General features: G+C 40.8%; 1 protein-coding gene and 1 long non-coding RNA gene across 2 annotated transcripts in view; one reads left to right on the top strand and one right to left on the bottom strand.

Annotated features, from left to right (window-relative positions):
- The window catches only part of FBXL7 (F-box and leucine rich repeat protein 7), a 515131-nt gene extending 497086 nt beyond the window's left edge, over window positions 1-18045 (top strand). Inside the window, exons 3-4 of the mRNA XM_007486833.3 lie at window positions 3200-3811; window positions 14145-18045. Coding sequence (XP_007486895.1) covers window positions 3200-3811; window positions 14145-14881 — 1349 coding nt within the window. The 3' untranslated portion in view covers window positions 14882-18045. The remainder of the gene's footprint in view (window positions 1-3199; window positions 3812-14144) is intronic.
- Window positions 920-14447, bottom strand: LOC103095520 (uncharacterized). The gene is made up of 3 exons (XR_001628616.2): window positions 14312-14447; window positions 8398-8482; window positions 920-2738 (listed from the first exon to the last, which is right to left on the bottom strand). It is a non-coding gene; the product is annotated as an uncharacterized LOC103095520 (long non-coding RNA).
- Window positions 18046-18109: the final 64 nt, after the last annotated feature.

Genomic DNA, 18109 nt, shown 5'->3' with positions numbered 1-18109 from the left:
CTGTTGTATATGTTCAAGCCTTTCAAGATATGACTCTAGTCTGTATTTCCTGGCCTAATGTACATTATTCTCTATTGTGCATTCTGTGTTCCATTCCAGCTGCTCTTATTGTTATTCCCCCTGTGCAATGTTCCATCTCCTCTCTGACTTTAAACAAGCTGGACCCCATCCCTGGAATGTGCCTGTTCATCATCTACAGCCTCTGGAATCTTTGTCCTTCTTTGGGGCTATCTTCACCTCCTGCGTGAAAAATGTCCACCCAGATCTTCCCATTTGCTAGTGGCCTCCCCCCAGAAATGACTTTATAGTTACTCTGCATATATTGTATTTTTATTTTTCTCCCCAATAGAATATAATCCCCTCATGGGCAGGAGGAACCATTTGGCCTTTGGATTTGTACTCTTACTAAGGCGACTGGTGGCACCTCTGTGGCTATAGTTAGAAAGACCTCAGCTCAAACCCTGGGGGGCTCAAATCTCTGTTTGTTGCAGTTTCCTCAACTGAAAAAAGGGAGATCATAACAGCACCCACCTCATAGGATTGTTGTAAAAGCAGTAGCTGGCACACAGTAGGTGTGATATGAATGTGTATTCCCACCCCTTCCTTTCTCCTATTGTCTAACAAAGAGCCTGACATATACTAGTGCTAATTAAGTATTCATTCAATAAATGAATCATTGAGGGAATACATCAGTTTGTTTTACCTTTCTAGTATTTCTCTGAATTCTTCTTTGTTCATCATTCCTTAAAGCATTGTTTTATTCTATGCTTATGTCAAAGTTAGTTCAGTTATTCTGCAGTTTGAAAATCATAACATCATAGATTCCAAACTGAAAGGGGTCTAAATGGCTGTTTAGTCTGACCATTTCTCTTCCCAAATGAGAATCTGAAGTTCATAGGGTTGAAGTATTTGCTCAAGTTTACACAGATAGCAAGTGGCAAAGGGCAGGACTTGAACACAGGTCATCTGAATCTGTGAACCTGTACACTTCCAATGTACTACTCAGTGCATTTGTAGTCACTCTTTCCATTTTTGGTGATACCCTAGTTTCTGCAATTATGCATACTTATGAATACATGGGGCTCCCCCCCCCCATGTCTTTACCTTCCTCTGAGTAGATGTCAAGTAGTTAAGTCAAAAGGAATGAACAGTTTAGTGTTTTTTCTCACATAATTCCAAATTGTCTTCCCATATTATTGAATCCATTCACAACTATCTCAACAGGTTAATAATGTGCCAGTTTCCCCAACAATGCTTTCAACATTGATTTTTTTTCCCCCTGTATTTAGCCTCTTTGCCACTTCAAAGCATGCCAAGTACTGAATCTGGAGTCACACCTTGAGTTTGTATACCAGCTCTATTTCTTACTACCTGTGTGATCCTGGGCAAGCAAACAATCAACATGTATTAAGCACCCATGTTCCAAGCACAATGCTTAGTGATGTGTTTACTAAGTTGCTTAAACTTTTGGGGTTTCAGTTTCTTTGTCTATGAAATGAGAAGGTTGGACAAGATGCAGATGTCAAACTCTAGCAGGCCACAAGAGCAAGTAAGACCTAAACCAGATTAAAATGTAATTGAGAAATGTTTAACAAAATAAATAAAAATACAATGCAACATAGATAATGTTAATCTGTGGTTTTCTAAGTCAATATGAGACTGTAGGGATCTGTTTTTATTTGAGTTTGATATCACTGGAGTAGACTACTATCAATACATTCCTTTCTAGCTATAAAAACAAAGTCTATTTGTTTTGATTAGATGGTAATCCTTAAAGTTAACAAATTCAAGTTGGAGATGGAGTCCTAAAGATCAAATAGTAGATTGTTTTACAGACAAATAAATGAAAGCCTTATCTATTATCACTCTCCATTACCCACTAGCACTTTTCCCTAATTATATTAACTTTTTTAGGAATAGCCATACTTCATAGCAACTGTGTAGTCCTCAGCCAATCTGAATGCATACTGAAAAAAGGCAAATTTCACCTTATGGCGGTGTCTCAGTCATGTCCTTCCCTTCTAACTCCATGGAAGATTAAATTTGTATGAGGTCACAAAAACCTTCCCTGCACACCAGTTCCCTTATTAGAAATGATTCATTTTAGATTAAAGTTTTATCCTCTGCTACCCTCAAGACCTTGACTTTATAGCAAATATCAAATAATTTTCCTGTTTTACACATACTCATTCTACTAGGAATACATCTGTCTTCAACACAGCGAATTCCTTTCTTTCAACATGAAAGCTACCTAATCTGTATATAAGTTATGGCAAAGGTGAAATTTTAGCCCAACTCCACCTTGTTGCAGGTAACTTTTGATCTGTGTGCTTGTTCCATTGTACATGAAATTTTAATATCAGTCTACCTAAAATATAAATAAACCTACTGTGGGAATAAAAGCATGATGTTTTTACAAAAACAGTAAGAATAACTGATCCTTACATGGCACTTTGTACACTACAAACTGTTTTGGTAAATTAGTACATGTAATCTTCACAAGAATCTGGGAGAGAAGCAAGGCAGATGCTTTAATTTCTATTTCATAGTCAAGCTCAGAGAAGGCCAGCATCTTACCCAGCAGCCTTAGGTGAAAGAGCAGATTTTCAGATCCAGAGATTCTGACTTCAAATCTGTCTCCTACATCACAACTGTATTTTTAAGTCCATTGCAATTGTTGTTGGTTCTTCGTTTCAAAGAGGACCGGTGGCATCAGGGGGTGATGTCTTGACTTGTGCCTAAATTGGATTTAAGGAAGGCAGATTTGCACAAAATTGTTGGCCTTACTTTCTCTTCCAAAAATCAACAAAACATTCATTCATCTATAGCCCTCCCTCCATTATCCATTGCTATCATTAAAAAATATATAGTTTTTTTGTGAAATGATGAGTCAAGGACCATACATTAAACACAGGCTGGGTACCATGATAAGCAGGAGGTGGTACAAAGAAAGGCAGAAATGAATGTGTTTATATTTTTGTTCTCTTCATGATACACTAAGCATGCATCAACCTTATACTTTGTTTGAAAAATGGACATGCTGATTCATTGTTTGTCTCCCCATATTTACTCTTTAGCTGGACTAGAGGATTAATGGGTTAATGAATGGCCTATGGGTGAATACTTGGTGGCCCGTGTCCCTGCTTCCCAGCTCCTAGCTCTCCCTCCCCTCTGATGGCTGTTCCCCCTTCTTTTTCAGATTCCGACCTGAGTATGCGCACACTCAGCACCCCTAGCCCAGCCCTGATCTGCCCGCAGAACTTGCAAGGCTTTCAGAATGGAAGAGGGTCTTCCACCTCGTCTTCCTCCATCACAGGGGAGACTGTGGCCATGGTCCACTCTCCCCCTCCAACCCGCCTCACGCATCCTCTCATCCGGCTCGCCTCGAAACAGCAAAAAGAACAGGCGCACATCGACCGCCTCCCAGACCACTCCATGGTGCAGATATTTTCCTTCCTACCCACCAACCAGCTGTGCCGCTGCGCTCGCGTGTGCCGTCGCTGGTACAACCTGGCGTGGGACCCCCGCCTCTGGAGGACTATTCGATTGACGGGAGAGACCATCAATGTGGACCGGGCCCTCAAAGTACTAACCCGCAGGCTTTGTCAGGACACCCCCAATGTATGTCTCATGTTGGAGACGGTGACTGTCAGTGGCTGCAGGCGGCTAACAGACAGAGGACTTTATACCATTGCCCAGTGCTGCCCAGAGCTGAGGCGACTAGAGGTTTCAGGCTGTTACAACATCTCCAATGAAGCTGTTTTCGACGTGGTGTCCCTCTGTCCCAACCTGGAGCACCTGGATGTGTCAGGTAACTGAAACCAACACTAACACTTCATTGAGGCTGTGAGAGGTTCTCAGAAAGACCTTCCTAAATATACCCTAAAAAGTACATACTCCAGGTGGGCTCAGTGAATGGAGAGCCAGTCCTGGGTTCAAATTTGACCTCAGACACTTCCCAGCTATGTGACCCTGGGCAAGTCACTTAACTCCCAGTGCCTAGCCCATTCCACTCTTCTGTCTTGGAACTAACACACAATATTGATTCTAAGACAGAAGGTAAGGAGTTTTTTGGGTAAGTATATACTCTAGGCCCCACAAACTCCCTGGCTTAACAATCCTCTAGGGAATTTAGGGCTACTGAGAAGGGAAAGGTAGATGGAGAAAGGAGCCAGTTTTCTGGGAGACAGCAATGCAATATAAAATGGAACAATTCTGAGGACAGTCTTACTCTTTTTGGTCTTTGTATCCCAACTTCTCACCCCTTCCAGTACCTACCTGGCACTATAGTAGGTACTTTAAAAATGCCTTTTGTTGATTGATAATGCCATCTACACAAGCACTCCCCCCTTCACCAATCAGCTGTCAATTTCTTAAGGAAGAATTATAATTCACTTTTATTACATACCTCCCCTCAATAGATTCTCTCTTCCCTAATTCTTGCAAAATAGTTACTAGGTAGGGCAGACAAAAAACTACTGATAACTACCAAGGACCATCATTTGTTGTTGTTTTCTTTAACCATTATTTTCAATATGAAAACTATACCTTCTATTCCTTGATTACTAAATCATACTGCCTGACCACAGATCCTCAGAGGACATGTTTCCTATAATACATTATTTTCCTCTAAAGTGTGAAAAGCAATGTGGTTAAAATGTTCATTTTCAACCTCTTTGAGAGAAGAGCATTAAGGATGATTGAAAATTTGGATGATTTAAAAACAGGTCTGAATATTTCTTTATTTAAGTCAAATATATTCAAAGGGGCATTTTTAAATCAGTGAACCCATGGCTAGATTCTAGAGAATTAAATTATATTAAAATCAAAGACACTATCAAACAGACAACAATTTCTATAAGTCTTTGGAGCTCTAATAGGGCTTGCCAGACTGTGCAGATGCTGTGTATTAAGATATGTGGGAGAATTGGAAGGAAGTAGGTTTGGCAAGAAGGAGATGAACACTCAGACGAAAGACAGATCAAATGGACATGGCTTTTAACAGAGACATCCAGCACGAGATGAACATTTAGTTAAATCATGAAGAATGTGTCCCTGAGAACAACCTTGTTGTTGCTAATAGTAGGGGCAGAGCATGAAACAGGTGTAAGTTATGGAAGGGAGAATCCCTTTGTGTCCAACAATTAGAGCTCCCCTAAAATGGGCTGCCTTCTGAAAAGGAGATAGGGAGCTCCCTCACAGAGATTTTGAAGTACAAACTAGAAGATCATTTCTTAGGGATGTAGTTTAGAGATCACAGGATCATAGATTGGGAGTTAGAAAGGACTATAGTCAAAAGCCACCAATTTGAAAATGAGGAATTGTGTGGAGGAGTCAGATGACTTTCCACCCGTCATACAGACAGTATATATCAGAGGCAGGACAAGAACCCAGGTCTTTATACCAACAAGGCCCACTCTATCCAGTATGCCATATTTATTAGAGTAGGGATTAAGGAAAAGCTAAAAAGAAAACTCCTCTCTCACTCTGATCTTTCTAAAGCTTTATTGAAACAAAAGCAAGGGAAGTTTCCCTGGCTGAAAATAACTCACTACTTTCACTTCCACTAATCCCATTCACCACCCTCATTCATAAAAGAGTGAGAACCCTCCCCTAGGCATGGGATTGGCCCTGGAAATGGTGTGGCCCCTCCCCTAGCATGGGATTGGTCCAGTTCAAGACCAAACCAATCCTACATGGTCCCTTACCCAGCATGGGATTGGTCCATTCAAGATCAATCCTACCCAATGAAGTAGAAGAGACCCACTAGGGGATGCAGTTCTCCTGGGCCACAACATTTTGAAACTCACAGGATAGACTAAGACCCCTTAAATTTTAATATCTGCTCTGAGTTCAGATTCAACCTTAGATTCTCACTAGCTGTGCAGTTCTGGGCAAATAAGTTCCTTGTTCTCTCTTCACCTTTCCTCATCTGTAAAATGGGGTTAATAATTGCGCTTACCTCCCAGGTTTGCTGTGAGGATCAAATAACATAACATTTTAAAAGATCTGGGCAAACCTTAAAGTGCTATATGAATACTAGCTGTTATTACTGTTATTATTAGTACTACTATTACTATGCTGCTGCAAGTAGTAGTAGTAGTAATCATAGTCATAGTAGTAGTATGGTAGGTATGATAATATTATTAATAGGAAATACTAATTTAGTATCAGTGGTAGTGGTAGTAATAGTGGTGATGGTAATAATATTGTTATAAATAGTAGTAGGTGGGAGGAGGAGGAATAAAGTAGGTAATGGTATTATAAATAGTAATCTAGTAGTAGTGGTGGTGGTGGTGGTGGTGGTGGTAAGGTAGGTAATGGTATTATAAATTCTAATTTAGTATCTGTAGTAGCAGTGTTGCTAGTCGTTATAACAGTAAGTAAAGGTAGGCAATAATGTTGTTATAAATATTAGTAGGTGGGAGGAGGAGGAGGAAGAAGAAGAAGGTAGGTAATGTTATTATAAATAGTAATTTAGTAAAAAGAAAAAGTAGTAGTGGTAGTGGTAGTGATGGTCCTGGGGGTAGCAGTAGCAATAGTCTCGAGATTGCTGTGAGGATCCAGTGAGAAAATCATTATAAAGCTTTTAGCACAGTGCTACCATATAATGAGTACTCTAAATGTTAGTTATTACTATACTACTACCACTACAAAATTACACCTGTTGCTGCTGCTACTACTATACAATTCCACACTGCTCACATGCACACATAGACTTGCACAGGGCATGTGCTGAGGGTACTGACAAGCCTGAGCCTCCTTTGCCCTTGGCTCTTCCTTGGAGAGAAAAGAGGTGATAAACTTTCCAAGTGAGGGAAAGGGGAAGGGTCAATGATAATCTGAGCCATAGGATGTCACCCATATTCTTTGCATTCTTATATATTTACTTCTCCACTCCACTTCATCCTTGTTCCACTATTAGTGGTTAATCCTAACCCTTTCTCTAAGATTCCTTCCCATCTAATGGGATTATGAATGGATACATCTAAAAGTTCAACTACAGTTTACTCATCTTGGAAATACTAACAAATCCATGAGGAAGAACTATTTCTTTAAACATCACCAGCCATGTTAATTTTACATCTTTTTGATAATTAAGGTCTTCAATCATGGCATGAAGGACATATCTATTGAATCAGAAGAGTTTATTACAGAGAGGAAAGCTCATCACTACTGATTCATTTCAAAATCTCTCTAGAGATGAAGATTAAAGCCCAGACTACCTGCTTGGGCACCAGAGACTTATCTCTCAGGGACTAACTCAGCCTTTTTTTCATCTCATTCACAACCTAATCATAGGATGAATGGTTGAGAGGCTGATATCAGTAAAATGTGTTAAGGATTTTCTGTAATTGAAAAGTATGGCCGAGAGAGAGAGAGAGAGAGAGAGAGAGAGAGAGAGAGAGAGAGAGAGAGAGAGAGAGAGAGACAGAGAGAGAGAGACAGAGACAGAGACAGAGAGAGAGACAGAGACAGAGAGAGAGAGAGAGACAGACAGACAGAGAGAGAGAGAGAGAGAGAGAGAGAGAGAGAGAGAGAGAGAGAGAGAGAGAGAGAGAAAAGACAAAAACCATTTTGAGAGAGAAATAAAAATAGCTTGGAGTTGGCTAGTGTCTTCCATTACTAATACCCTATCTAAGACAATATCTAACTTCCTCAGTTTGCTCTTTCCTTAGAGGTAATGCATCTACATTTTTTTATATTTACCTAGAATAATGACAGACCATTCCTTTACTCAGATTCTTTTCCTGGCTACAGAGCATCTAGTCACTCTCCTGGATCATCGGACTTCACAGCAGGGCAACAGCAACTGCATTTTTGTCTGAGTTTTTGAATGTTCAGTTAGTCCTGATTGGGGAGAAGCCATTGGCATTGACAGAGTAGCAAAATAAATGCCTGTGAAGGTTTCTCTAAGAAGCTCTGGAAAAAGAAATGCTCTGGAAATTGAGGCACGATGATACAGTGAGATGATTATACTACAGAGGACCTGGGCTGAAGTCCAATTTCTACTGCTACAAACTAATCCTGGACAAATCAGTTAGCTTCTCTAGGCCTTTTTCTTCATTTGTTGGAGGGCCAAACTGACAGCCTCTTTATCTTTTTCAGTTGGATAATTCCCCAGTTCTCCAAGCTGTGCTCTCTAAAGTTTTGTTCTGTTTTGTTTATTTTGCATAATAGATAATTCATCCTGGAAGTCCTAGTTCTGCTTAGAGATGCTCTTCATCTGGCCTTCATAAATGCAGCAAACTAGGTACATGCAGGAGGAGGCGACTTTAAAATTCTGGCTTGGAGTAGCAACTCTGGTTGTGTTGAGAAAAGCACATTCCTGGCCCTTCTTGGTTGGCTGGCTGAGTATTTCTTGGCAACTCTGCCACCAGACACTTAAGCCATTACCTGGAAACATCTTCAAGGCCTCCAAAGGATGCTGCTGGTGGCTCTACCTCATATATTGTCAGTTATAGAGGAATCTGAAAATTCCCTAAAAGTATAACAGAGAGAAAGAGAAATATCAGAGAGGCTTCTCTAGCCTTCCAGTACCCTTGGGGTTTGGAACTAGTGCTCTGCAGAGGTGGCCCTTCCAAACTCAGCTCATGGGTCATCTGTTTTGGGATCACTCAAACTTTCTCCCCATCATAAGCATCATTCTTATTGAGGTGCAAAAATATTTATTAATAAGATCAATTGATTGATCAATAAACACATATTACATGGCAGGCACTATGCCAAGTGCTGTATATACAAAAATATCATCTCTGCCCTCATGGATCTTACAGTCAATGAACAAACCAAAAAATACAATGCAAGCTATATAAAAATTCAAGGGAAATATTTAACAGGAAAAAAGTCACTAGATACTGGCTAGATTATACTTTGACCTATTTTAAAGATAAGTCATGGAAATACCAGGTAAAACTGCTTTAGCTAAAGATTGGGGCATCCAGGTGTCATGGTGGAAAGAATACTGGCAGGGAAGGAGGGGAGGGGATTTGAGAATACCTGAATTTAAATCTGGCCTCTGCTACTTCTTAGCTTTATAACCCTGGGCAAGTCATTTAACTTCTGTTTGGCTCAGTTTCCTAAATTATAAAAGGGCATAGTGCCTACCTGCCAGGTTATTGATTGGTAGGGATCAAATGAGAGAATACTTGTACAGCTGGAAACATAGTCCTAGCACATAGTAACTGCTAAATAAATGCTATTATTAATCCAGGCATAGTGCTCTACTATCTACTGCACCACTAGACATATCTAAATGAGATAACAACCCCAAAGAAGAATATTAATGGAGGATTTTACTGTTTAATATACATATCATAGTTCTGAGAGGCTGTCTCGTCTCAAAATCAGGAGGACCTGCATTCAAGACCCACATCTGATACATAGGGGCTCTTGGATCCTAATATAACTACCATGCATTGGTAAAAGGAATTCCTTAACTGGGAGTTGCCTATTCCAATGAAATCATGTGTGGTTAAAAAATAGTTTTAGTAATTTAGTAATAATTATTATTCAATGTTCATGAAATAAGTAATTCCTCCAATAAGATGATCTCTGTATGCAAAAAAAAAATGTCAAGTGCTATCTTAGAATCAGTATAGGATCAGGTTTGAATCCTGCCTCCTATAGTGTCTGGGAAAATGATGGGTAAATCACTCAATTCCTCCAAGCTTCAACTTCCATCTCGGTAAAATGATGGTGGCACTAACTAACCCCACTTGATTGTTGTAACAATTAAGTGAAATAATGTATGCAAAATGCTTTGTAAATCTTAAGGCCATATAAAAATTATAGCTAATGTTATTACTTTGTCTTGACCTGTGATCTGAGTGGGGAACTCTCTAGTTTGGAAAAACTCTGCACTGATCTAAATGGGAAACTATCTGTGACTCAGAAAGAGTATCTTTGGATACTGAGAAGTTAAAACTTGTCAGGCAGGCAGGACTTGAACTCTGACTCTAGAAATGAACATCCTTACTCTAGTAATAATCTCACGTTTATATAACACTTTAAGGTTGAGTTCTGGTTATTTTATAGATGAAGAAATTGAGGGCAACCAAGATTTAGTTACTTTTCCCAGAATCTATAGCTAGTATGTACCTGAGGCTGAATTTGAGCTAAGTTTCCTACCTTCAGGTCCAGAACTCTTAAATTGACTCTACCACCTAGCTGCTGATATTATATAAACTTCCCTCTATTTCAGGAGCTGTCTCTTCTATTATTATTATTTTGTTGTCATGCTATTCTCTTTAATGAAATTGTAGGGTTTTTTAGAATTAGATGACTTAGTTTCTAATTAATTTTCTTTCTTTCCATAAACCCTTGAGTATAATTTTTATTGCATTTTGACCTGAAAATGATGCATTTATTTTATTTTTTTGTATTTGGTTGTGAAGTTTTTATGCCCTGGCACATGGTCATTTTTTTATGTAGGTGCCATGTACTGCTAAAAAAAAGATCTATTACTTGCTATTCCCGTTTAATTTTCTCCAGAGAAAATTTTCAAATCTATGTTTTCTAAAATTCTATTCACTTCCTTCACTTTTTTCCAGTTTATTTTTTGTTAGATTTGTCTAGTTCTGAGAAAATAAAGTTGAGGCCCCCACTAGTATAATTTTACAATTTCCTCTTGAAACTTACTTATTTTCTCCTTTAAAAATCTGGAGGCTATACAATTTGGTTCATATATGTTTAGTATTACTATTACTTCATTGTCTATGCTACTTTTTATCAAGATGTAATTTCCCACCTTCTCTCTTTTAATTAAGTCTATTTTTGTACTAGCTTTGTCTGAGATCATGATTTCTTATTATTAGGGTTTTTTTTTTTGTTGATACAAGCAAATTGAAAATAAGCAGTCATTTTACTTAGACTTGATATTCACATATTATAATCCTATTCAGGAAACTGAATTTCTAAAACAGAAGCTAGAGTACAGCCCCAGTAGTGAAAGATTCAAGTTGACATTGCTTATAACAAACAGCTTTTGTGGTAGAATGGTACAGTGAGTGGATAGTGTGCCAGACCTAGAAATACAGATGATAACAAATTCAAATCCAATTTTGACACTTACAGGCTGTGTGACCCAAGTCACTTAAGCCTGTTTGCCTCCATTTCTTCATCTGTAAAATAGGAATAAATAATAGTACCAACCTTGAAAGGTTGTTGTGAGGATCAAATGAAATAATAATTGTAAAGCACTTAGCACAGTGCCTGGCGTATGGTAAGTACCATATAAATGTTATTATTATTATGCCCTTAAAGCCATTAGTCAGGCTTTGTAGAGAGATCCTTTTTGCATTTGCAAGAAGGAGGAAATGGGTTCCCACTAATGAGAGGAAGCTGAATTTAATAGTATTTTAGCAGTAACTTTAACAGAAATAAACCATAAATCAATAATGGGCACAAACCTCACTAATTTGTTCAACCTAAATATAAATATTGCTTTTCCCCTCCAAGCCATGAATCTAAGCAAAGCTATTTTTTTGTTTTCTTTCTAAACAGATATCTAGTGAGTCAGTTTGCCTCAGAACTGAGCCTATCTTTTTTTCTCAAACTATTAAACAGGAATAAATCCAGAATATCATTGCATTCACGACTCTCAATGAATAACAGCTCATTCATTTTGAGCACCTCTTTTTAGGATGAAGGCATACATTTCTCCCCACCAAACACTGTGGCCTTCCTGAAATGTAAGAGATTGATGTTTTGCTGCAGATAGGGCTAGTAGAATTCCAAAGAAAGAAAATCAAAGCTCATATTGAGAGCTGAAGGGCCAAAGCCTTTGGGGAATAGAGAGAGACTGGCTGTCCCTGCCTTATTTCTAACCCAGACTGGAGGCACTGTGTGGTCTCCATCCCCATTCCTACCTTTCGGTGCCCCACCAACCCCATCCTCAGAATTCTGGTGCCTGTATACAAAGTATACAAAACCTAAAGAGGAAAAGAAACATGAGGTTTTGTGTGTGCTCCTCCCATTCTAAATATAGAAATGATATTGGATCAATAGAGCAGAGCTGAGAGTCTTTAGTGTGTGAAATATCTCTATTCTCCCAGTCTGGGTGACTGGGGGGAGGGGGGCGCAGTTATTCCTTCCCTGCCACCACCTGACTTGGGTGACTTCTTTTTAATCCTAGATGGGAGAGTCCTGTCATAACTTTCTGAGTAGTCAGTCCCCCAGAAGGCAGGAGCAAAGCTATTCCGACTGTTCCCAGCACTCAGAAACTCTGGGAGCTATCTGTATTGTGCTGCCCTGACCTTGGGCATCTGCACAGACAGAAAAGATAAGTGCATCCCAGAGAACTACATGGCAACAGAGAGGAGTAACCGTAACAATAAAGGGTTGTAACTAGAAAGAATTTAAACTGAAGAGGTGGGACGGAAATGAACAATTCTGAGATTTTTATGGGGAGGAGAAAAAAGCTGAACAGGAAATACACTGGTTGCTAAGAAATTATGATTCATGTTGTGCATACATTTCAATTACAAGCTGTTCACCCTTTAAGTACTCAAAATATGACGGCAGAAAGTAGAGATGAAGATAAAAGCAAGATTTCTTTTTCCTTGCTGTAAACAAGATCCTATCTTTCTTTATCCCCTCTGCCATACTAATGGGAAGGAACTGTGATTTCATCAGCATGGAAAACTCCTATGATGGGAATTCTCCCCATCAGTGCAGACCCCAACCACTTCCAGTGACAACACTTTCCATTTATAGTGCCTTGATGTTTACAAAACTCCTAATATGGATTCTCTCATTTAATTCTCACAACTACACTGTAAGGAAGGGCTATTAGCTCCATTGTTTTCATATGAAGGAGCTGAAGTTCAGAAATGCTAAGGGACTTGTCCAAGGTCACACAAAATACTTCAGTGCTGGAAGCCTTATTTGAGCCCAGGTCTTCTTCACTCAGAGTCTAGCCTGGCACCCTTTACCCCAGGATCTGATTGTTTGATACAATATCACACTCCCCCTGCACTGCTCAGACCTCTGGTTTTCCTTTGAACAGAGGGAATTGGGTTGAGAACTAATCTAGTTCTCATAATCTAGGCACTAGATTAGTATATTGATTTCATTCTTTGAAGGAAATTGGATTTGGGGTTCAAAAACCTGGGTTCAAATCCTGCCTCAGACATGTACTAGATGTCTAAGTATAACCCTGAGTATATCACCTAATCTCTCTGTGACTCAGTTCCCTCATCTATTAAAGAAAGATTTTGGACTTGATGCCCTTTTAAATCCATTCTTGTTTTAAACCCATGAATCTGCAGGGAGACAGAGACAGAGACACAGAGAGAGGTCAGCTCTAGGGCACTGATTGGTATATGAAATGCACTAACCATAGCTACATAGGACATGGAGCCCTTAAACCTAGGTGAGTCAAGATTACTGTTTATTAAATAAGCTTGCACAGTAAATAGAGGTCTGGAGTCAGGAGAATCTGGGTTCAAATCTGATCTCAGACACTTTCTAGCAGGGTGACTCTGGACAAGACACTTAACCCCTGACTATCTAGCTCTCTTCTCTTTTGTCTTAGAACTGATACTTAGTCAAAAGGGAAGAAAGGGGGAAAGAGAAAGGAAGGGAAGGAGAGAAGGGAACGGAAGAGAAGGGAAATGGAGAGAGGCAGGGAGGGAGGAAGGACATTTATTTCTTTGAAAAATATCTTTGACTTCCAGAGAAAGAACTGATGCAGTGATTGAAGCATCCTGTTTGGATAGCTATGTGGCTTCGGGATAGAGAACCAGGCATAGGGATGAAAGGTCTCCATCCTGGTTCAAATATAGCCTCAGACACTTCCTAGCTGTGTGACCCTGTGTGACACTTAACCCCCATTGCCCAACCCTAGCTCTTACTGTGTTCTGCTTTGGAATGGGTAACTATCATCCCTTCTAAGACAGAGAGTAAGGGTTCTTAAAATAACAAAAATGGGCTTACTATGGGTAGAGTAAATGCTTCTGCCTCCATCTCCTGAATTAAAAATTGGGACCCTAAAGAAAAATTAGTTGTCATTGGTGGCTGAAGGGAAGAGGGGGATGTATCCCTCCCACTGCCGCCACCAGACTAGAAATAACAGAGCTGGTGCCATGGGGAGAAGTATCCTGTCAGTTTGATGTCACAGAATCTTTTTTCTCTCTACATAGGATGCTCTAAAGTCACCTGCATCAGTCTGACCCGAGAAGCCTCCATCAAGCTGTCCCCTCTCCACGGCAAACAGATTTCCATCCGCTACTTGGATATGACAGACTGCTTTGTCCTGGAGGATGAGGGTCTGCACACAATCGCCGCCCACTGCACCCAGCTGACTCACCTGTACCTGCGCCGCTGCGTTCGCATCACCGACGAGGGCCTCCGCTTCCTCATGATCTACTGCAGTTCCATCAAGGAGCTGAGTGTGAGTGACTGCCGTTTTGTCAGTGACTTTGGCCTGCGGGAGATCGCCAAGCTGGAATCCCGTCTGCGCTATCTCAGCATCGCCCACTGTGGCCGGGTCACGGACGTGGGCATCCGTTATGTGGCCAAGTACTGCAGCAAACTGCGCTACCTGAACGCGCGGGGCTGCGAGGGCATCACGGACCACGGGGTGGAATACCTAGCCAAAAACTGCACAAAACTCAAGTCTCTGGACATTGGGAAGTGCCCTTTGGTGTCGGACACGGGCCTGGAATGCCTGGCCCTTAACTGCTTCAATCTGAAGCGCCTGAGCCTCAAGTCCTGCGAGAGCATCACGGGGCAGGGCCTCCAGATCGTAGCCGCCAACTGCTTCGACCTGCAGATGCTCAACGTGCAGGACTGCGAGGTGTCTGTGGAGGCTCTACGGTTTGTGAAACGCCATTGCAAGCGCTGTATCATAGAGCACACCAACCCCGCCTTCTTTTGAAGGGACGCCCTCTACCTAGGAGCTCTTTTTCTAAAAATCAAAAAACAAAACGACAAAAAACTCTGTTTTTTTAACAAAAAAAAATGGTAAAGACAGTATATGTAAGCACATGTCATTCTCATTTGCAACGGCTGTTTGTTCTTTGGGGGGGGGTATGCTTTGAAGCTCTTGGGAATCAGCTTTTGATTATTTGTCATGATCTACATGGGGTCAAAGAAAACAAAAATAAGCCCGTTTCTAGTGCAGTTGTTTCCTTCTTGTTTCTGGTTGGGTCGTTGTAGGTAGCTTCCCTCAGAGGGCCTCAGCAGGCCAATCAGAATGCCACGGGGCATCCCCAAGAAAGCACTGACCTAAGGTTCCCAAGAGTGCCTCATTTGGCCCAAAGACCCAAGCGCCACACTCATTGAAGGAAATGCGAACACCAAAAAACCTTGGGAAATGGATCAGTAGCACTTTACAAAGCACTTCCCAAACTTGTCTTTGCAGATTAGTTACTCCTCACAAACACCCTAGGATTCCGGGTCTCTGTGCTCATGCCCATTTTGGAATAATGGAAACAAGAAAAGTATGCTGTTGTTTTGGGTTTGGATTTGATTTTTTAAACTAAAGCGATTTTTCCCCAGTCGCCCAGGAAATCTCCCTCCTCTGAGCATCTCAGTTCCTTCTTATGCCCTGAGCCATACTGCCAGGCTGTCCCAGGAAGGATATCATTCAGTGTCAAAGTTTCCTAACTGTCTCTTTCCCTCATCTGAGTGATCCCAGCATATGCTGCTGGAATCCATTCCATGCTCCGTAAGTGGGATTACAGGCAGCACCAACAGAGAGGGTCCATCTATCTGAAGATGAGATTAGAGAAATTGTTGTGGAGAGACGCTCAGCTGAGATCCTCTGGTCTCCCCTTGGTATAAAAGAATGTCATCCTTCCTAAACTTTTACTAGCTGGAGGGGAGAGGGGAATAATCCTGCGATTTTAAATGTAGAAGTGATGCCCACATGGGCACACCCTTTCCCTCTACAAAGTATTTTCCCCCTTTCCTCAGTCCACATGTGGCAGGCACATCTGTACTCCAGCTGGGAGAAGACTAACCAGACTACCCTTTTGTCATTCAGACTTCTGTTTTCTTTCTTCATTTCTGCGTTCCTTTATGCACCCAGACTTCATTGCCTGTATGAAGTCTTTTGGCGTTGGGCTCCTAAGAGTTTAACTGTGCACAATGTCACCTTGTGTGCATGTTTCCATCACTCTGTGCCTGTTCCACTTCAAAGGATGGGTCACTGACTTCCCGGTTTGTGCGCTCGGTGACGGTGGCGTGCAAATAAATAAGGGAACAACACATCAATAAGATTTAGACTCTGGCCACCAACCATGTCGACCATTCTGGGGAAGTAAATTCATACCTCTGCTATGCACACAGGATTGCTGAATGGGAAGTTACAACTTTGGAGTGGAGTGGGTGTTTGCCAATTCAATTTGCATAAAATCAATAAGCCAAGGGGGGGGAAAGTTTCCATTGCTTTCCATTTGAAGTCCATTCCCTGACTCCAGCTAGCATATGAGCTTCCAAATGCTCCCTCGTAGCTCCCCACCCTTAATCATTCACTTCTGAAAAACTGTTCTTCTCCTTCCACCCAAAAGGTTTGGCATCCAAACCAGGGGCCCCTAGACCTCCAAGCCAAGCATGTTGAAGCTGTTTTCAGAGCAGGCCTACACAATGATTGACAACTGCTTCGAGGCAGAGGCTCCACTCATATTCATGTGTTGGGAAGAAGGAGCTGAAATAGGGAATCATCTGCCCAGTCTGGTTCTCATAACGAAACAGTAGCTTGCTTTCCAGACAACATCATTAGCATCACTGATGAAGCATTCAAAGCCATGTAGTAAGAGGGGAAAAAATGTATGATCCTATTGGAAATACCACTTAGAAATTCTCACACAGTTTTTAAATGCGTGCAAGACCTGAGGCAACATTCCACGTGCAATTTGCGCCCCTTGACTAAGGTTTATTTGTGAGTCATGGAGAATGTTCCCTCATCCTAGGCAATATGGTCTCCCAGGTGAGCTTGTTAAGATCCCTTACTTGAATGAGTGAAAGAATGAATGAAGAGAGCAGACCCTCATGTGCCAGAGACCATTGGCTACTCTGTGGCTCAAATTATTAAAAAAAAAAAAACCTATATTCTTGCCATGTAATAGTGTCAAATTTACTGCTTTCTGCCTATCTGACAAAGCCAACTCTTCACAATGAGTGTACAGCATATCTCTGCTTCATCTCGCTTCTAATTCCCCCCCCCCCCCAGACTTCTCTTCATGATATTCCAGAGGGAATTCAAGGAGTTTGAATGTTTGGAGGAGGTAACTGGAAATTGGGTTCAGCAAGTTTTTAAGAGACCAAACCAAAGGCCTCATTAGCAAATTTGACTGTTATAAAATGTTGCTTCCTTCCTGGCTATGCTAAATTGAATGCTCTTCTTTTAAAAAAAAAAGTCTAATGTTGAAATCATTACATGCTGTATGATTCTCTAGAAAGCCATTAATTTACTACCATCAAGAAATAAAGCAATATGTCAGTAATTATCTCGGCCTCACTTTTTGCCATCCTAACTATAGAAGGGTACTGCAGTGGGAAGAGGGAAAATGTAATCCATCAAAGGTGCCATGACTGGAGGCAGGAACACGGATGCTCCCTCTGATGCCTGCAGTGTACGGTTTTGTCATTTCCCTTGGCTCAGTGATATTGGCTTCACATTAGCAGGTCAATGGAAAAGCATTCGCTTCGCAGGTAGTGAATTCATGCCTTCATATTTGTTCCAACCTTTGAAAGGAACTTCAAAATTGTTTTGCTTAATGTCTGTTGCTATAAATAAAGACAGAAGGCGTCCGCCCATGAGGACCTGTACGAGACTACAGACACACAATCAAATAGAACAGTTACTAAGAGTTAGGAGAAGATGGGAAAAACCTAAGGTGGCAATTTTTTAAGTCCTAAAGCTCCATGAGACCCAAGAAATCCATTATGGAGGAGGAAGAAGTGCTATAGGAGTAGCAAACTTGATCCGAAACATGCACAAAGGATACAAGAGTGATTGTTTTTAGATATTTTAGATGTCCCTTGCCTCCTTTCCAGTCAATAAACTATTCTGAAAAATCTCAGAAAGACCAGAAATATTACTCGTCTCAGATTGTTAATTCAATGCAACACTTATTTCCCTCTGTTTCTGCCTGGGTTC

This window comes from Monodelphis domestica, chromosome 3 (genome assembly GCF_027887165.1).
Source record: "Monodelphis domestica isolate mMonDom1 chromosome 3, mMonDom1.pri, whole genome shotgun sequence".
Classification (NCBI taxonomy): Eukaryota; Metazoa; Chordata; class Mammalia; order Didelphimorphia; family Didelphidae; genus Monodelphis; species Monodelphis domestica.
This window is presented reverse-complemented; position numbering and strand designations above follow the sequence as displayed.